This window comes from Saccoglossus kowalevskii, chromosome 7, assembly GCF_978046115.1.
Source record: "Saccoglossus kowalevskii chromosome 7, keSacKowa6.1, whole genome shotgun sequence".
Classification (NCBI taxonomy): Eukaryota; Metazoa; Hemichordata; class Enteropneusta; family Harrimaniidae; genus Saccoglossus; species Saccoglossus kowalevskii.
In genome coordinates, this window is record NC_140647.1 from 39,518,446 (window position 1) to 39,539,427 (window position 20,982).

The window sequence follows — 20,982 nt, forward strand, 5'->3', positions numbered from 1 at the left end:
TTGATATTCTTCCTGTTCTGGCATGCACTGAAAAATTTTGCCCAACATGGTATAAAGGGGATGAAGTACTGTAGAAAACTGGAACGAGATGAAAAGTATAAAAGTTTGGTCTTGCAGAGAAAGAATACCAGTTTTTTCTGCAATTTATGTTTGGCTACAGTTCATAAATGTCACAATCCAAATCATGAATGGGATATGTCTATCACTCTTGCGGATATGAATTCATGGGCAGAAGAAAAAAGTAATGGTCAGAGTAAACATTCTCTTATAAAGTATGACCCCATAAATGAATACACTATGGATCACCTTCATGCTAAATTGAGTAACGTGGGTAAACTAATTGACGAGCTCTTCAACGAGGCTCAAAAGATCGACCAACAACTGGAATTTATACAAAAGTTTGCAAAGTTATCTGAAAATCAAAAACTGGTCGACCAATTTGATACCAAGGTTGAAATTAATGAAGAAAATCATACAGCAAAGTTATTTCAAATTACTAAAAAGGATGATCTTAACAAACTTGATAAGAAACTTGAAGCAGCTTCACTAGCATTTGAAATTAAATACACTGAACACACTGAAGTGAATTTGTTGGATTCTGCTGAATCACATTTTGAAATTTTATTTGGCACACACAAGGAATACAAATGCACACTATGTGCATCACATCTCCATGTTGTATATAAAATCAAGCCAGGTATCACTCGTCACATGCAAATTGTCCATGGTAAGTTCAGCACAAAAGATCTGAAACAAAACACAAGATGCATTACTAATCTCAATATTTAATATCAAAAATCTGTCATAATAATAAATTATTATTTACACTTGGTAAAACTATTCCAAAGTCAGCCTAAATTGTCAAATTTGTAATGACACTATTTTCTATGAAGTCTTTGACTGTAAAAAATGGGGCATGTGGAGGGAGGGAGCCTAGCACATTTTCTTTGAAAATCATTTGTTATTAAACTAATCTCAATATTTAATATAAAAAATCTGTCATAATAATAAATTATAATTTACACTTGGTAAAACTATTCTAAAGTCAGCCTAAATTGTCAAATTTGTAATGACACTATTTTCTAGGTATTAATTCTTCAACTTCAAACACATCAATGTGTGTCACGTTTACTGGAGAAATGGGGCAAGTGGAGGGGGCGTGGCACATTTTTTTTTGAAAATCATTTGTTATTAACTATATTTAGTATATTCTCACTTTAATATTACATAATTTATTATGAATAATATGTCAGAAAATAATATTGAGAGAAACGAATGAAATGCATTGGTATCAAAAACAGATACATGGAAAATGTTCATTTTATCCCTATACCCATAGTATCTCAATAGTGTATATATTATCTCAAGAGTGAATATATGGTATGCAAATTAATGACAAAATACATTATGACACTTTATTCACTACTCCTATGAGGGACATAACGTGTATATGGTCGATCTACATATCGTTGTAAGGCTCTCGAAATCCCCAACAAAATTACGTTTTTCATTTAAACGACCAGCATTTTTGCAACAAAAAAGGCGCCAACAATTGAAGAAATCGAACGTTATTTTCTAAAAATTGCTTTTTTTCGTGTAAAATGTAAAAAAAAAGGACTTACCGAACATAACATTGTGAGCTGCCATGTTGAAAATCCATTCTAATTCTAACATAACAGTGAGAGGAGTAGGCCAAAAACCACCAAAAATGCAGTAATTTCGCATAATCAATTATAGTCTATAACTATTTATTGAAAAGGTTAAAACGATCCGGGTAAAAAACTTCAAATACATCAAACAAATGAGAATTCCAGTATCAAGTTGGGAATGAGGCTGGTGGGTCAATTGAGGTCATAGAATGCTGATAGCGTCTATCCTCGGGGGGGCGGACATCCGGGCATTTTCTACCGCCTGGCAACCCTCGCGGTGAAAACAAAGACCAAAAACTCGCAGAAAACGGTACTTTGCGATGGTTGTTGAGACTCCTCTGAACAGTACAACAAGATTAGCCCTACGTGTGTAACATATATGAATTTGGTTGTTCGGGATTACTTGAAAGTTGAGTTTGTGTTGTTTTCTCGAGTTTTCACCGGCTCCACTGGCGTTCCACAGCAGCGCGCACAAAGCCCATAGAAATACGTGGTACAGTGGTGCGCGTCTTAGCAACGTAGAACGTCCGTGACGTAGCTCCGCCCCCGAGGATGCTAGTTTTTCTTTCAATTTGAAATTGCGCCCTCGTGCGGAGATAAAGTGTATATTGGATGGTACAAAACGCATTGAACTCTGGGATATCACATTTGCTGTGCCCCGCTCAGAAAAAATTTAAAAACTTATATTGAACTGGGTTTGTGTCAGAGTGAATTAATTCAATAGTTGTGTTCACATTACAAAAAGTACGGGCTAAGATTTAAGCTGATTTAGGCTTATCTAGCATATTTGCATTTCGGATAGACCCAATTGCGTCCACGCACAGGGAGGGCCAGTCGTTAGCACGGGCTAAGGTGCAAGCTGCTATTTACGAACGAAAAATGGATGACATGCGCGAGGTTCTATTTCTGCTGCTGACATGTTTCGTTCTAATTTTGAAGCGACGTGCACAGGAACGCGAGAGAAGACGGACCCAACTTATTTGGATGCACAGAAATAGTATACAACGGCGTAAGTTTTATTAATGCATGTCGTACACAGCGAACCAAATTTATTTGGTCTACGATTGGTGCTGCTGTACGCTCTACTACAGCGACCCGATCAGTGTGGAAGTATTAGCTTGGTTGCCATTTTGGGAATGAGAAAGTTGGATATATTTGATCACATGCATGTTCACACCCAAAGGTCGCCGGAGAGGGCGCTTAGCCCTGGGCTAAGCATTCGCACACACTTCTTTAGCCCGTGCTAAGGGTCTAGACCGCGTCTTAAATTTGGATCAGATTTAACCCATACTTAGCATTCCTTAGCCCTTGCTAAGCGTTCACGCACTTTTGCTTAGCACGGGCTAAGGAATTTCACCTCTTAGCCCGTGCTAAGGAGCTGTGCGTGAACACAACTATTGTGAGCTGTATTAAAATTAAATTATTAATTGTTCAGAATTGATGTGTTACAATTTTAGGGGATGGGGTAAAAATTTATTCATTTGGCTTTTCTGAGACAATTTATAACTTGTTAAACATATAATGCGATGTGCACTTGTAAACAATTATTACCTGTCCCTGTACCAACTTTGAACAAAACTGGATGACATATCTGAGAAAAAGCTTGTTTTTTTTTTTAGATTTTTAAGGAAAAAAATGGCCTCCAAGCCATAAAATTGTATTCAATCAAACAGGTCATGAATGATACTGCCTTCACTTGTTGTCATTTGAAAGTTGTAACATATAATTTGTCCAGTTTTTGGCATGGACATAAATTGTCAAACATGATTTCTATGGCATTTTCAAGTTTGTAGCACTCTCCATCCTGGTCTCAGGAAGAACACCAAACAAGTACAACAGGTAAAATGACATGTAAGTATGCAAATCACATCTGCAAATATGTTGAAGAGTCAGTGTTGTGTCTATTTGAATAAACTCCCTTGTACAACTGTATTCCTAATACAAGGACACTGTCAATCACAGAACTATTCCAGCGAAAAACTTCTGATATTTTAGACAGTAACTGATACTGTTTGTCATACAAGTACTAGCACCAGATGAGGAACTGAGAAACTGCAATGATCCTTGGTGTACATTACCTGTGTCAACAACTTTACTTCCCATGTACTTCATGTACAGATCTACATGTAGTTTGTGGCCCTAAATAAGGACAAGAGTACTTCTCATACGACAATGATACAAATAAAGTGCAAGAATCCAGAAAAATATTATCAAGTTTTTATTATCATACATTAATATTAACAAATCGTGTGAAATTGAACTTTATGTACAGAGCAACACATATTTATGCTTTGGTTGACAGCACTTCTCAAAGTAAAAAAAAAGAGGACCTGCGAAACTTTATACAATTGTCAAACCTGCAGCGAATAGTATGCTTTTGTAATATATGCAGTTTCAGTGGCTTTGCTTTCCGAGAAAAAAATTCTGGCTCTGCACCTGAAAAAAACAAAAAAACATTTAGTCAAAAGTAAGCAGAGGTTGTAGCATATATGCTCCCATTAGCTGTTAAATTTAATTAAAAAAGATATTTGTGTACTGTCTTTTCAGTACGAAAACATATTACTTAATATATTTATACCAGCCAGAAAGAAATTGCAAGTTTTCACTGAGCAATTAGGAATATACATGGACAACAATTGATACATGTGTAGCAATATACTGTTTGAAAGGCTGCAAGATGTAATGAATAGCAAACCAATCACTACTCGAGTCGGACTGGCTGGAAAACTGCACAATACATACAAAAATGTATGCAAATGATATATGAGCAGCTCCACCAAATATAAAAATATTCTTTCCATAGTTATGACTCTAATGTGAATGTGATTTTCCACTCCTTAGCAATAGTAGTTAGTGTATTGTATTGTACTGTATCGTACAAGTTTATTGTGATTCTATGTGTTTGTAATATTATTAAGCTTTATTTAGGATTCTGTTTAATTGGTAACTTTACTGTATCTTAATGTAGTTTATTTTATTTTTATACGACCATAGAACAACTCACTGTAGTTTGTTTTAATGTTGAATAAATATTAATTTGGTTCTACAATGGGTGTCATGAAATGTTGGAAAATTACAGTCAATCAAAAAAACTGTTCACATGACAACAAAAAATATTCACTATATTTAATATGCATTATTTTTTGTTAGTAGCAAATGATCACAGTACGGCAGCTTACTTGTTTTTGAAGTGTCGTAATTGTTGATTAGTACTCAGTAGTGATTATATTAACGTACAAAAAATAAATTCGTTGAATTGTTATAAAATGCAAGTAAAATTCAACTTAGTATTATCGTAAGCCAATGATTTTGATTACATGCTAACGCTCCATGCCATACAATATCCGCCATGTTATCCATGCTGACGAGGTGTGTTTATTGACCAAATTGGTCAAGTTGCTAATCAACCAATCAAAATGCTGGATGGTGCCCATGTGCTCAAATTACCATAAACATTTAAATACGTTAATGACAGTTCAACGACCTCATGGTGAAAGCAACACGGAAGATATTTACCGATGTTTTAGTGCGATCTTTTGGCTTCGTTTTTCATGGGAAAAACGGCGTGATTTTTTTTTAATCTGCCCGATTTAGAAAAATGAATAAACCGTCCCAAATAAGAATGTACCGGGTGGAATTTTTCAGGGAAAAAAATAAACGTACTGGTACGTTTATTTGGGACAAGTAGCGTTCTGGGCAAGCTCTCCAAGTAGCGACATATTTTTAACTTCGCATTGGCGTGATCAGTGGATTACGTAAATAAACCAACACTTTCAATGAGTACATGCCGACCCAACTAAACTTGAGGACGCATCTCATAGAACAATAGCTGTGGAAATCATAATGTAAATGTTGCGGAAATCAAGCATGGCGATAATGATTTTGGGCGAGGCAAAGTCTGGCAAGCGTCTCAGAGCAGCATTGCACCAACACCACCACGATGTTTGAATCCCGGTGAGAGCACTGCAAACCTCTTAAATCACGAGGTAAACTTTCAATTTACACAATACATAATCAGTTCCTACAACCATAATAAAAAGGCAGTTTTTCTGGCGAAGCTCTCGCCAGGTTAGCTGTAGTTTCTCACGATCACCAAACCCGAGACACAAACGATAATTCAAAGTGTATAAATACCATAACAAGCACAGTTTCTTACCTTTGAAATTGACGAGACACAATTTTGTCCATATAAGCGTTGCGCATATAAAGATACAATTCCGGGATACAATATCCTCACACAAAAATGACTGATTTCCACCGAGACGAGAACTGCGTATGCATCATCAAAACTCGGATTAAACTCGGGTAATTTCGGGAAAAGTAGGATTTTCCAGCAGTTTAGAAGGAAAAATGTTAAAAATCAAACAAAAACACAGTGAAACTTTGAAGAATCGAAAAAATAACTTGATGTGCATAAAAGCACCATCAATTCCTGTCTCTGTACCAACTCTGACCTGAATTGGATCACACATGTGTGAGAAAAAGCTGGTAATGTGAAAATGTGCACACACGGATGCACAGACACGACCCAAATTAATATCCCCCGCCGGATCAAAAAAAATGCAGAAACACAACGAAACACAGACATACATACATTTCTAATTTTTATTCGCAGGTATAAAAAAAGATATTTACATTTCTGTTATTACATGACTAAAAAGGATAAAAATATAGGTTTACAAGAAACACAAGATATCAATTCCGAATAAATATGACGAGTAAGTATTGTTCAGGTAAGTAGTAATGACAATATTTAAGTATTAATCGAATAACTATAAATAATACAGTACGATGATGATTACAATGTTCATAAGGATGTTATTTCAAATAATCCGGGTAGACGAGTCTATCTTCTGCAATGGATGCCAGCGCATTGTTGTTACACCACCGATACTTGAACTGGTCGACTGTATGGTTGAGATGATGATAGTTGTACTCGGTGTTAATTCTCCATTTTAGTCTCGCCTAAAGGCTTGAGTGGTGTCCGTTTTAGGTAGTCCTTTCATTTTCTTTACCTGTGTCACATGGATAGCTGCTTTCAATGAGACGAGTATGTAGCATAGTAATCTATGTTTCTGTGTTATGCTTGTGCCTCCAGTGGCGCCTAGTAGATACTGTGATAGTGGTATTCTTTCTCCGTTCTTGTACACACTACAAAAATATGGACGAGATCGTCTTTATCCTGGCAAAATGGACAGTTATCTGTCTGTTGTAAACCAGACTTAACCAGAAAATCTCCAGTATGCCCCATAAAGAAGTCGCCACTGTAAATCTCCATCTTTTTTCGTTAGCGGTGCAATGTAGCAATCTTTAAATATTGGTTTTTCAGGATCAAGAGATAACAGATCACACCTGTGCCTGGGTGGGTGGGATCTTTTATCAGTTTTCGGGTAGAGATTAGAAATTTATAAATTGTGCCCTTTTCTAGTTTATACAGTGGACAGTTTATTAATATGTCATTATCGTCATCTCTGTAGATTAATTCAAGAGAATATGTGGTAGTCGTGACATTCGTATTTGGCGGATTGTTAGTTTTTTGTAATATTTCTTTTAATTGGAATTGCTTTGTGTATTACATTCAATGCGATATTAAGAACACGTTTGGAGTGCATGTTGATTTGAGGGTAGAGCAGTTCAGCAGAGCGCCATTCATTACCATCGATGAGATCACCAATTTTTGTAAAACCGGCCTGTGTGTGATATTCAATGGCGTTTTATGTAGATGGTGTAGAATTAGTTTATTGTGAAACAACGGTTCTTGACATAGATTAGGAATATTAGATGGCGTATCTTTATGAATATATGTGATTGACCGATAGGTTTTTAGTAAGTTACAATAGAAATCAAGCATATTATACGAATGTTGTGGGAATTCAGTGATAAACAAATGCTTGTCATATTTCAGATGTTGGAACTTTCTAAGAAAAAAGTCAGTAAACATGAAACAAGGGTGACCTGAGCTGAAGTAAAGATATCGCTGTATAAATTGTAGACGGTATATTGGTAAGTAGACAACTTCTGCATTTACCCAGTGTTTACCTTGCCAAAAAAGTCAAGAAGCTTTCGTTGGACAGACTCAACAATATGTGTGGGTGGGCACAAACATATCAACCCATGAAGCAATTTGGATACTACAAGGTTATTAATTACAATAGCACGCCCTCTATAGGACATGACAGGCGCATACATGTATTTGCTCCAGTTTTTATCCACGAACGTGGGATTATTTCCAATGTAAATACCAAGGATTTTCAACCCGTTATTGTTCCAACCTATATTAAGTTGTTTGTCAGTTCTAGTTTTCCACACACCAACCCATAAGCCCTGCGATTTACCATAGTTGATGCATGAATTGCTAGCTTTCTCGTAAATTAAAAGCCACTCCTGCAGTTTGGTAAAATCAGGGTTTTCGGTGATGAAAAAACTGATGTCATCAGCATATGCAGTTTGGTTTACTTTTTGTTCAGGTATGTTGTCATTTATGACACCACGGATACCGCTTTGGGTACGAATCTTGTGTAGGAGCGGCTCGATAGCAATAGTATACAATTGTCCTAACAGCAAACATTCCTGTCGGATACCACGCATAAACTGCACGGGACTGGTCAAAGAGTCATTTATGCGAACAAGACTTTGTGTGTCTGTGTATAAAGGTGGTATATATTTAATCAGCTCTGGACCAAACCCAAATGCCTTTAATGTTTTTAAAAGGTATCTGTGGTGCACCCGATCGAAAGCTTTTTCTTGATCGAGGGATACAATACCCAATGTTATATTTAGATCATTAGCATATGTAACGACGTCTCTGACAAGGTGTATATTGTCGTATATCTGTCGACCAGGAATGGAATAACTTTGGTCAGTATGAATAATATCACCTAGGATGGTTTTAAAATGGAGGGAGAGTGCCTTTGTTAAGATCTTATAATCAGCGCACATCAAGCTTACTAGCCGCCAGTTTTTTAGAAGATTGGTGTTTCCTTTTTTTGGTAGAAGCGTTATGACCGCTCGCCTACAAGAAATAGGGAGCTGATTAGCCTCGATCAAATACCTGGTGAAGATCAGTGCCCAAAATGGGCCAAAAGTGTTTATAATATACAGCGGGCAGACCATCTATTCCCGTAGTTTTGTTGCCAGAAATTAATTTATTGATAATCAATCCCCTCCAGACAACTTGCCAAGTAGATTCATCGGATTGGATGGTGTGTGTTTCTTGTAGAAAATAAAATGCACTAGGATGATTAATTTTGAGGAACTCGAATAGTTGGTATCGTTTAAATGCGTCATGACATCCATGGATGTTCCATGTCAGCGCAGATACATCAGCCATATTATGGCATATACGAAACAGAGAACAAGACCAGGAAAAATCAATTCATGAATGTCATTTAAAAAACATTGAATCAAGACACATCGACTATTCCATGTTTTGCAGGTGCTAACACAGAGACAGATGAATTCAAACTGGTAGTATTGAAAGTTAAAAAAAACAAAGGAGTAGCTCATGATGCTAATCGCTATTTCGTGTCTCATTATGCACGAGTTGTGAAGCAGGATAGCTATCTTAGGTAAAGAGCCGGCATTATAATAAGCGTGGCTATAGTATCAATGAAACAATGCTGACACAGGAACACTCATGTGTAACATAGAATAGTTGAAAACTATAAGAGCAAGAATCAAGTTTGATTTTAAAATATTAAAAAATGTATGATATAGACAAAACCCAAATAACGACGTTGTTGTCATGGTGACCATAGCTTGTACACTTGTTATACACTCAGGTGTAACATAGAATAGTTGAAAGTCTGCTGTGAAATCAATACCTATGTATATAATATTGAGCCATGAGTAATGTAAAAAATTGTCAGAGAGTACAGACATTGCTGCCACAGTAATAGTTGACACACCAGTTCAACTGCAAGAGCAATCTGCATGTTTGATTTTATAATATCAATGACTGAACAGTACATATAATACCCAAGAAGCATTTTTGCTATAGTGAACAGACCTGAAAGACTAGTAGCAGAGCAGAGTTTCATTTCAACTGTGAAAACACTCCCCAACATTGATTTGATGAATGTGACAAATACGGATAATAAATAGCACAATGTAGGCAAGAAGACAGATGTTAAAATCTGACCAGCAATGATTTGGAAGAACATAGATCCAGTTATTGGAACAATAAATAATATAATAAAACTAAGACTCATATATGGATGAATATGAGAACAACAAATAGACCATTGGTACGTCACAAGTGGAGAGTTCATTATTATAGTTGTCATGATACAATTTACTGTTTATCTCTTTTAGACCTTTTACTACAGGTAGTAGAAATACCACGCTTTTTATCAAGGATTTCATTGCTTCGTTTGTTTTCAACTGGTGTTCTTGCGATCCCAATATTTTTAGCGATTCTGTAGGATAGTCGTTGGATGCGGACCTTTTCCTTGGATGGCAGGTCATTGTTTTTGTGGAAATCAGTTAGCGATCTTATTAGTAAGCGGAGGTCAGGACAAAACTGGCTTGCTTGTTCAATAAGGTGTTTTGAGTTATAGGACTGCTTCCTGTCAAAGACATCAATGGGCATTGCAGTGACAGCAGTGTAAGGGTTTGTACCTCCACCGCACCAATGGTAGTTGTTGAGCTGTTTGGTTCAGATTCAGTTGAGCGAGTGGTTGTGTCAATTGTTTCAGTGGAATGCGGGTCTGTTTGAATGAGTACTGGCGTGGGTCTGGGTGTATTGTCATTGACACACTCATTTTGAGAGGCATCATTTGCATTAGAAAGAACTGAACACGTGGCAGATTGTTTGTTTTGAGCTGGTTCAGATGCTGTTGCATCGATCGCTTCATTCATATTTGTTTATTTATATTAACGTTTTGTATGGTATAGATTGTGCTGTTTTCACTATCTGTAACATAATCGGTTTGCATATCATTTGGGGGAGTGTTATCGTCATGGTTTGGGTTTTGATTTGCGTTTTTGTTATCGTTTTGAATATCAGTTTGTGGGTTTGTATTGTTAGTGACTGCGGGTGTAGGTACAGGTGTTATAATTTGACTACAGTTACGTTGAGTGTGGCCTTTTTTGTGACATTTATAACAAATAATTTTGTCTGTTGATAAATAAATGCGATATTTACACTCCTCAAAAACGACATTAAGCACACCTTCTAGTTTATTCTGATCGCACAGCATGTATACTTGTCTGCGAAAACTTTTAACGTGTCTCAAATTGTGACTTTTGCAGCCTAGTAGAATTGTATTTATTTTGCTCACTACTTTACCATACCGTAAAAGTTGTTCTTGTAGTAGGGTATAAACAGGATAGCAGGACTTTCGTTGCGGGTTTCACGAGTGGTTGTATAGTAATAAATGTGTGCTCAATTCCACACCCAGATGCACACACAGATTCAGCAGATTCAAGTGAATTAAAGAAAAAAATTACGCTGCCATTAGCACAAGAGGCTGCAACAATTTTTTCCGGACCACAAAGCTGTGAGAAAGCCTCAACATATTTTTCAATTTTAACGCCATCCAGTGACATGCATTTGACTCCATGCTTTCGTGTCAACCCAGCAAAGGGGTTGACACGTGTACTCATCATAGAGGCGGCCATCTTGGCGGGCCTCTTGACGAGTAACACAAACAGAGAAAACTAAAACAACTGAAAACGGGGCAGATTTTTGCCAAACCAAAACAAGAAATGCACCAACTAAAACGGTAAAGTATTTACAAAAGTGGTGCAATGAAATAAAGTGTGATAACTGACCTATAAAAGGGTGAAAAATCGAATTTACCAAGAGAGTGATGTACCAGCGTGTGTATGCCTCATTTACATACACACATACATACATACATTCTATTGTTTTATTCTCAGTATAAAAATACTACATTATTTAGTTACAGATTCAAAATTATTTCCATGTTTACGATCAAAAAATATATTCGAGAGTCAATAAACGATAAGGTAAGTGTACACGTTTACATAATACTTGAGATATGTGCGATATTAAAATATTGTGATAATAGAGTAAACGCATTACAAAAAAGTTCATGTATAGTCAAATTACGAGTTATTAAAAACATATATACACACATATAAATAAATAAAACAAAAGATTGACCTTGCTTGATTTCCAATCCAGTTTTGATATATTTTGTTACATTAATTAGAATGAAATTTCTCTGTTAATCTATTTACATTCAACTTTATATTTCACTTTACTATTCATATTTTTAATAATGTCATACATTTTCCCAGTAATACCGTATTGAAGTAGTTTTGAGCAAAGTCCAATATGCCAAACACTGTCAATGTTTTTTTTTCAAATCAATCAAACATGTGTACAATTTGTTTGTTTTTTTCACTATGTTCCTGCTTTTATAAAGATATTTATTAATGAGGGTTTACAAAATGAAAAGGTTGTCCATGGTATGACAACCTCGTCTGAATCCAAACTGTTGGTTTGAAAGACTGTCAATGACCAAGAAAGCTGTAAGCTTATTATTTCATTGTAGATCTTATCCTCAGCTGAGGCCTTGTTTTTTTTAAGAGCATTGTTTTTTTATTGTTTTTTTGAGGATTGGAAGATCTAAAAGGTACAGGTAGCTTTAATTTCTTCTTCACAGAGCAGGTTATAAGTTACCATTGAATTCTGTGTGCATGGTACTACCGTTTAGAAGCTTTTTTTGAAATCACTGAACCATTTATTTGGTTTGATATTGCCATTAGAATTATTAATATCTCAGACACAAATATCTCAGAGTCTGCAAATTAACATTTTTGTTTTTTGTAAATAAAAGAATTTTCAGGCAGGATACATTTAATACACTATCATTATTTCCAAATAATAGGTGCAATAATATGTATTATTATACATCTGTCACCGTAATGCTATAAGTTACAGCGTGCCGTAATTTTGCTGTATTTTACAGAGTATTTTCATCCTACCATATTAAAAAATGTGAATTCCAAATATGGAATGATTACACATGTAAACGTCATCTAATAATAAAAACAAACATGGCTGCCACCAGGGTTTGACTGGACTCCGCACAAAGAAGTTCGCTGACGTATTCTTGGAAGGAAAAGATGTATAATAATAAGGTTATTTCGAGGAAACCTCAAAGTATGCACTCAGACAGTACATCTTGCATCAACCTCTGCTCTACGTCGGTCGATTCTCCCGCTGTACTGTCTTCGTGCACACTTTGAGGTATCCTCGTAATAACCTCATATAATAATATAGATAGATATTTTATTTGACACAAAATTTAGTATGAAAGAAAAAAACATACAATAAATCAATATATATAATAATAATATATAGTACCGGGGTAATATAAGAAAAGATAAGATAAGATAATTCTTTATTACAACCTTATAGAATGAATTACATATCTATTTGGTTTATAAAATGTAATAAAGGTGTTAAAATAAACATAACAAGTTAGATATCTAAAATCTACTACAATACACGGATGAATGGAATAATGTAAAAAAAATGTAATGACCCATTAGGTGGTTTTCTCTAATGGTATTTGCTGTTTTATAAATTTGATATGTATTTACGGAACAGATTTGAATAAAGCAAGACAACTAAACTGCATTTTTTTGTTTTGTACGGTCAAGGTAATATAATTAACTATCACACAGATTCAAAAAACATCATCAAGACTAGCAATGCTGGCTAATGCGACTGTACAACCTGCGACACAATTTCAACCATAATATCCACATTTAAACATTTGGCCAAGCCAATGACCCAACAGTGTTCACACTATCAGAGTTCCAATCTCTAAAATTTATCAGGCAAAAAATTCTTGATTTCAGCTTGAGCCAAATGTTTAGACAAATTTGCTTGATTCAAACAGGCAATTTGAACTATTTAGAAAAATCAAGCATACATAATATACTTACCTCTACATTGATGAAATAATTAAAAGAATCTATATGTTGACGAACCAATCCTTTGATCTTAAGAAATGCTGGTAATAATTTCCATTTTTCCTTGTTGGAGAAACGAGAATATTATGAAGTAGTTTACTTACACTCAGGAGAAAATTGATAAATGGTACGTGGATCCATCAGTATAAAAAAAATTACAGTTCACATATTGCTTTCAATCATAACACATTACTTTGGACAGTTATTTTTCGCAATCAAGAACAATATCATAATCCAAATCCTGAATACAATATTGAAGATATGTTTGAAAGATTGGTGAAATTTCAGCAAAGCATTCTGTCGTGCATACCTAATTAGTAAAATATTAGTTTGCTGGCAGTTTAATAGGATTATTTCTACTCCACCTTACGGATGATGCTCATATCTTGTGTGTGGACCTTTTTTTCTGAATACAAATTGACCAGTTTTTTGTCATGACATTTATTTGTTGTTGTTTTCTCTTGTACTGTAATTGTTAGTCTTTGTTTGTTTTTTTAATCTTAATATGTTACTTTATTTTTATTTCGCATCAAATCCCCATACTAGGAGTACGATCGAGCAATGATGGTTCTACTACGGTTGTATTTCATCGAGCACACCACAGTATCGCAACTGCCATAATACCAGCCACAAGTACATTCTAAGTTTATGAGGCAGATCACTGTAAACTCATTGCTAGCTAGCTAGCTGTAAATACATGGGATAGACTTTCTTACACTAGATACCAGCCGATACACTCCCCCCCCCCCCCCCGCTCGCTCATAGAGACTGTGTACAGTTGATCACAGTTCTTGGACTCTCTGTGGATAGACTGTGAGCTATAAATACCCAAGTTCAAGTTACAAATGACAACGGTGCACAAGACATAATATGCCTACCTTTACTGTTTTTATTGGCGCGGCCAGTTTCTCTTTATCTCCTTCGATTAATAAGTCTGACGTAGTCGCCATCTGAATGCATTAGATTGCAATGGCACATAAGAGTCGGTAGAATACCGCAAAATGTTTTCAACACATGACATCAATTGGGGGCAGCCATTTTGTTCAATATCCCATCAGTCATTTTGTGAAAACAAACAGTCAAAATAGTTCAACCGGTGACGGCGCCCTATTAACAGACCCAAACGTCCGTCTCAGTCTGCGGTCAGACTCTGAAACATTACTAACAACGTATATCAATGCAAGTCAATAAAATAGTAATAATAATAAATTATTATTATAATAAATTTAATTATCAGTTTGAATCAACTTGTTGTTTTCGTTGGTTCATAATGTACGGAAGATGATATATACATCGATATTATACTTCATGAATTGTAAAGTAAGTAAGTAAATAAATCTTTATTGCTATCGTATCCCAGATTTGGTTTTTTGGGGTAAAAATCTATGCATATAATTAACCTAATTTGCATAATGATTAGTCAATTTTCGGCTTTTCCACTGATATCTCAGGTACTAATCATCACATTTCAATGAAACTTACATAGATACATAGGACAATGCACAGACAGATACGTGAAATATTAATTACCTAATTTGCATAATTAATCAATTTTCAGCTTTCGATATTTCAAGTACTATTACTTCATTACTTTTCAATGAAACTTGGTACATAGATGATCTAGAACAATGCAAATTTGGGTAGAAATGTGTGCATATTAATCAACTAATTTGCATAATTAGTTAATTTTTGGCTTTTACACTGATATCGCAAGTATTAATTATAAATGCCAATGAATCTTGGTACATAGATCACAGACCTGATTAGTTTGTGTTAAAATCAGTGCATATTAATTACCTAATTTGCATAATTAGCCAATTTTCAGCATTTACACTGACACATGTACTAATTATTCCATTTCAATGAAACTTGGTACATTGATGCTCTAGAACAATGCAAATATCTGCTCAGTTTTGGGTTAAAATCAGATCATATTAATTACCTAATTTGTATAATATTACATAATTTTTTGGTTCTAATCACATTTCAATGAAACTTCATACATAGATGGTATGTGACAGTACTTATCTGAATTCCCTTTTTTTATTCAATGAGCAAAGAAAAACTAATACACAATACTGAAAATTAGAAAAAAATACAACATATAACAATTAATTGAATCCATAAACTATTACATAATTCAATATACCTTAAACAATTACATGTCAAGTGAACCTAACATTGTCCCATTTTTGCCTCAATTTGTTGTGGCCTTCCAAATTAGAAATGGTGATGTTTGTCTGTTAGTTACACTTGAATATTGGAATCATTGAACAAAATCGAGGTTTAATTTTAGCGAACGTAAATGCGGCCTTAATTTATAGTTGTGTATATTCTAAACTGTATTCGAAATAATATTGCAGTGGTTTAATTTTGTTTTAATTATAACTGTAGCTTGGATAGGCATTTGAAGTGCTTGCAATTAAACACCATGGAGGCCATTCATGGAGGGGAATAAACAACGAAAGAACATAGTTAACATCCGGGTACTTTTCAAAGCTATGACGTTTTAGTATCGGATCGCATTCGTATACGCCATTGTACATAGCCGTTCATGCTGCCAAGCATTGTGTACAACTAGTATAAACTCAACTTTTATATGCACAATGTGCTTTTTAAAACTTGGGTTAGAGCCTTATGCGTTTGAACCACAGTATTCTGAGAGTGGAAGCCCAATTGCGTTAAAGTACAGTACTTCCTCGATTGTAAGCCTCTCCCGAGTATGAAGCCCATTCCTATATTTTTACTAGGTATTTATCGAGTTGAGAGCATTCACGATTATAAGCCCAGAGTGTTTTTACTGGGCGTCGACGATATTCTTTAAAATATGCGTGTAAAAGGTGTGTTTCATTTCATTATAATCGTGATTGGCATGGTAGTTTGGTTCGTGTTTTTTTTATGAGAAAACTCGCATTAATTTCAGAGTACATGGCGAACGTACATAACGTGGTTCGCATCCTTTCTATTCTGTCATTTACTCAGGATGAACCCCGATGTTGCAATACTGGAGTAATCCATATTTCTTTTAGTAGTAGCTTTCGAAAAGCCAAAAAAATGATCGTTAAGTCGTGTACCTGGTTATTGGGCATGGTTTACTTTGAGACTATCATGAAAGGCCGAGGGTTTGAACGATGTGACATGATGTTGGCGACCGTGAAATTCATCCTCCACGCTAAGTTTACCCACGGTTACTATTAACCGTCGTTTATATTTCGGAAATTGCGAATCGCCAGTTTTTGAGGAAAAAAATCATCGTTTTTTCGTTGCAATCAGTGCTACAGATCGCATTTTAACAGTGCGGTAATTCACTTCCGCATTGCGTTAACAAATCATCGTCAATAATCGGAAAATTTCATAATTACGACACATCACTTTAATTTGAAAAACTAAATCAAGAATGTAAATTCATTTATTTATTAAGTGCTATGGATACTCATCTTATGATACCTTTCGCCAAATATGTTAATTCTATTTTAAATGTAGTTAATAGTTGTATTTAGAGGCCATACTGCCGTATTGTACTATATCGGTGTTGTGTCAATAAATTATTATTATTATAAACTTTAATTGGTTAATGAAAGACATGACCTGTTATGTCAAAGGAAGTTGTTCCAGGTCAAATCGTGCTGAAAAACCTCATGGTGGAAAATTGCTTTGCGTCGAGTTTGCGTACGATCCAAAACATACGGAAACGACTCAAGATAATGATAAATGCCTTCGTCCACTGTTTCCTCACAGATCCTACCCATTATTTCACCGTAAATTCTGACGGTATGTAAATCGTATTGTAATAAAATGTGTGTGTTTTTTATGAGCATGTTTGTTTCTTCATTGTAAGTGTCCTGGAAATCAATGACGCATTTTTTTTTTCGAAAATAATATTATTTTCCCGAGCCTGGCGTGGTGAACGAATAATTGTTTTGGATAATTTTTCGTTGTTAGCAAAATGGTTACAGTGTTTAACCCCAAAACAAAATCATCTTTTCTGAGCTGGTCCTCGAGTATAAGCTCATCCCTTACTTTTCCCTTCCGTGATCATGCCTCTGATCAGGGAAGTACGATATACTGTGAAGATTCAATTCAGTCCAGTGTGAGTGATGAGAGTATATCGTCGACGATGCCCCTTGTTCGGATAACAGTTTTATTCAAATTACACGGGAGGTCTGTGAACAATCTCCTTGGTGTTCCTGTGACAATTGTCCCATGATTTGCCAGTGCAGCCCCGTGAATACATGGACGAAAATGTTTCCATCACCACCCTACGAACTCAAGATTGCATACTCCAGCCACAGGCGCTCGGAACGTTTCTTGGCTAATATATAAAAAATGACCTAAAGTGGGATCGGCATAGTTAGTCAGTCGCCGGTAAATTCCCCTACTACTCATATATTATATGAGTAGTAGTAGTGTTATTATATGAGTAGTAGGGGAATTTACCGGCGACTGACTAACTATGCCGATCCCACTTTAGGTCATTTTTCTTAGCCAAGAAACGTTCCGAGCGCCTGTGACTCCAGCATCCATACTTTGAATAATTTGCACGCCGCACAGTGCAATACTGGAAACAGCATTTATTAGACAGTTAGACAAAAAACAAAACAAAATGCCTGTCTCGATCAATTGCACATCCATAATGTTTGTATGTTGATACGCTTGTAAATAACATTAACGTAAAAGTCGAAACAACATAGACTAGAAATCAATTCACCAGTCCAGCCAACTATGGCTCCCTAAGTTGCTTATATTTAATCAGATACTATTTCGTCATCATGCTTTGTTACCTTATCTGTTTATACCTCATGAGGGCGTTTTTTATGGCAAGATGGCGCAAACGGAAGTCCTTCGCAGATTTATGGTTTCTCATATTTAAATCATCATAACTCTGAAGATAATCATTTTTTTTTTTTTTCAAATTTATAATCACTATACATAACTTGATGAATACAAACACCAAAATAGGCTCTATTTAGTTCCCCTAGTTAGAGTGATAAATGTGATGTTTACAGAGCAAGATCAAATTACCTATCAGTGCCGAATGTTTATCATTACCTAATAATATATCTTTTAATGTGAAATGGTGTATATCTATATAGTCAGTTTGGTCTTTAATTCATTTAACAAAAAGTGACCAAAAACGCATTCATAAAATAAATGTTTTATTGTTTCCAGATTCGACTCGCAGAATGTGCACAAAGCCGATTCTGTTTTTCTCATTTTAATTAAATTATAGTTTGTAGCTAAAAACCTATGAATGATTTTATATTGAAAGGCTTGCAATTTGGTTTCTTTGGTTATTTTGAACGGCCTAGCAAATATTAAATGCCATTCATTATCTAGCTTGCCTAAAATTGATTTCCATTTATACATGATTTTACTTGGCATTTGTTTAATTCCACTCACTAGATGGTTATTGACGTTTTTTGAAGGTTTTCCAGTGAAAATAAACTTGTCTAAATATGCATCTTTAACAAGTTCAACATTTTTTCCTTTATTTTCTATTTCCGTTTTCCATTTCTTCGGAATTGACAATAAAGTCGATTACTATGTTATAGAATCACTTTTCAAGTTACATTGTTGTTGGAACTCTCCGTACGGCATAAATGTTCCATCTGGGTTGACTAAATCATTAACGTAGTTTATTCCTTCGTTGTGCCACTTTGAAATATAGTTTTGTTACCTTTTTGAATTTCCCAGTTATACCACAATGTTTGACCCAGACAGTCCTTTGCTGTCATAATTTGTCTAGTACTATCTGTCATCCTGCTCCATATGTTCGTTATTTTCTGCCAAAATTCATTACTAACCTGATCGCATATTGTACGTAGCCCATTGCTCATATAATTCCAAACAAATTTTCCCCCACAGAAAGCAAACATTATGTTAAACATTTGTTTCCATGGACTGGAACTTTGGGTTGAGAGAGACCTTTTTATCGAGAATATCTTCTGACTTTTAATTACGCTCGTTATGTGTGGCATTTTCACTCCTCCAGAGTATATATTATTTACCAGAATTTTTCTACTAACCCTATCCCCCTTACCATTCCATACAAAATTATATAACAATTGTTCTAATTCTGTTATTATGTTTTGTGAAGGTGAAGGCAGGGTTGAGAATAGATGATTAAATTTTGGCAATATTAGGATTTTGGTGACAGTTATTTTTCCAATTATCGTCAGGTTTCTTTGTTTCCAAATGTTCAGCAGCCGTTTATTTTCCTTAATTTTATCTCGAAAGTTTATTTCAATAAGATTGGTTAAGCTTGTGTTTAATGTGATACCTAAAATTCCCTTCATTCCACATTAAGTTACGATTTGTATTAATTCTTTCTTTTCCGTTGTGTTTAGACCCAAACCAAATCGCGTGTGTTTTTTCATAATTTGTTTGAATGCCTGATAGCACTTTAAAGTCATCGAGTACTTTTAAGACTGCTTTTAACGATTTTTTTTCGTCCCATCAATGAGGATGAATGTATTGTCGGCATATTGTCCGAGTAAAAATTGTGAGCCTGAAATTAATACACCCCTGATTTGTGGATTCGACTTTATAGCTTGAGCTAACAATTCAACACAAATAATGAACTGATATGGGGACAATGGATCTCCTTGTCTGACACCACTTTGTAAATCAGTTTTATTAGAGACATGGCCATTGCTAATAATATAGCTATTTATATCTTTATAAAATATGCGTATCCAATTTCTAATATTTTCTCCAAAGCCAAATTTATGTATTGCTTTGTCAAGAAAAACCCATTCCAACGAATCAAATGATTTTAACAATAATAACCCAGGGATATTATAATGTTTAGCATAATGCATTATATCATACAGGAGACGAGTATTTTCACCTATATATCTATTGTTTACATACCCTACTTAGGATTCACTGATAATTTGGGGGAGAACCTTCGTTAATCGTCTTGAAATGAACACGGTACATATATACACTAACACAATGTGATGATCTTATTAGTTTTAGGTTTATATATGTCAATAGAGAATTTCGACTGTAAACGGAAGGTGGTAGTATGAGCTAGTGGTCTTTATTCGGATGGTGACATCGGGAAAACGAAGCATAGAGTACAAAAGTTGTATCTGGGCGTTGGCCAAACGACCAAACCCAGAGAGCAAACAACTTGAAGTGGACCAGGTCCGGTGTATATGTCCCTATATCTCTCTAAAGTAACATGTCTTTTTATAAGGTAAATCATGTGATCCAAATTGATACATCACATGACTCAAAACACTTTTTATGATAGGGCAGTGATTCAATACACCCGCATAAGTTTCCCGGAAATACAATGAATAAAAATATTTTATGAATTATATTATTACACAGTGTCAGCTGCTCATATACCACATACTTGCTAAAAGCGATA

At 35.1% G+C, this 20,982-nt stretch overlaps 1 protein-coding gene across 1 annotated transcript in view; it reads right to left on the reverse strand.

Moving 5' to 3' along the window:
• LOC102806817 (DNA-directed RNA polymerase III subunit RPC2-like) overlaps positions 1 to 14,656 on the reverse strand; it is a 177,990-nt gene extending 163,334 nt beyond the window's left edge. Inside the window, exons 1-2 of the mRNA XM_085501555.1 lie at positions 14,480 to 14,656; positions 13,575 to 13,664 (exon numbers count right to left, since the gene is read on the reverse strand). Coding sequence (XP_085357681.1) covers positions 13,575 to 13,664; positions 14,480 to 14,551 — 162 coding nt within the window. The 5' untranslated portion in view covers positions 14,552 to 14,656. The remainder of the gene's footprint in view (positions 1 to 13,574; positions 13,665 to 14,479) is intronic.
• Between the last annotated feature and the right edge of the window lie 6,326 nt (positions 14,657 to 20,982).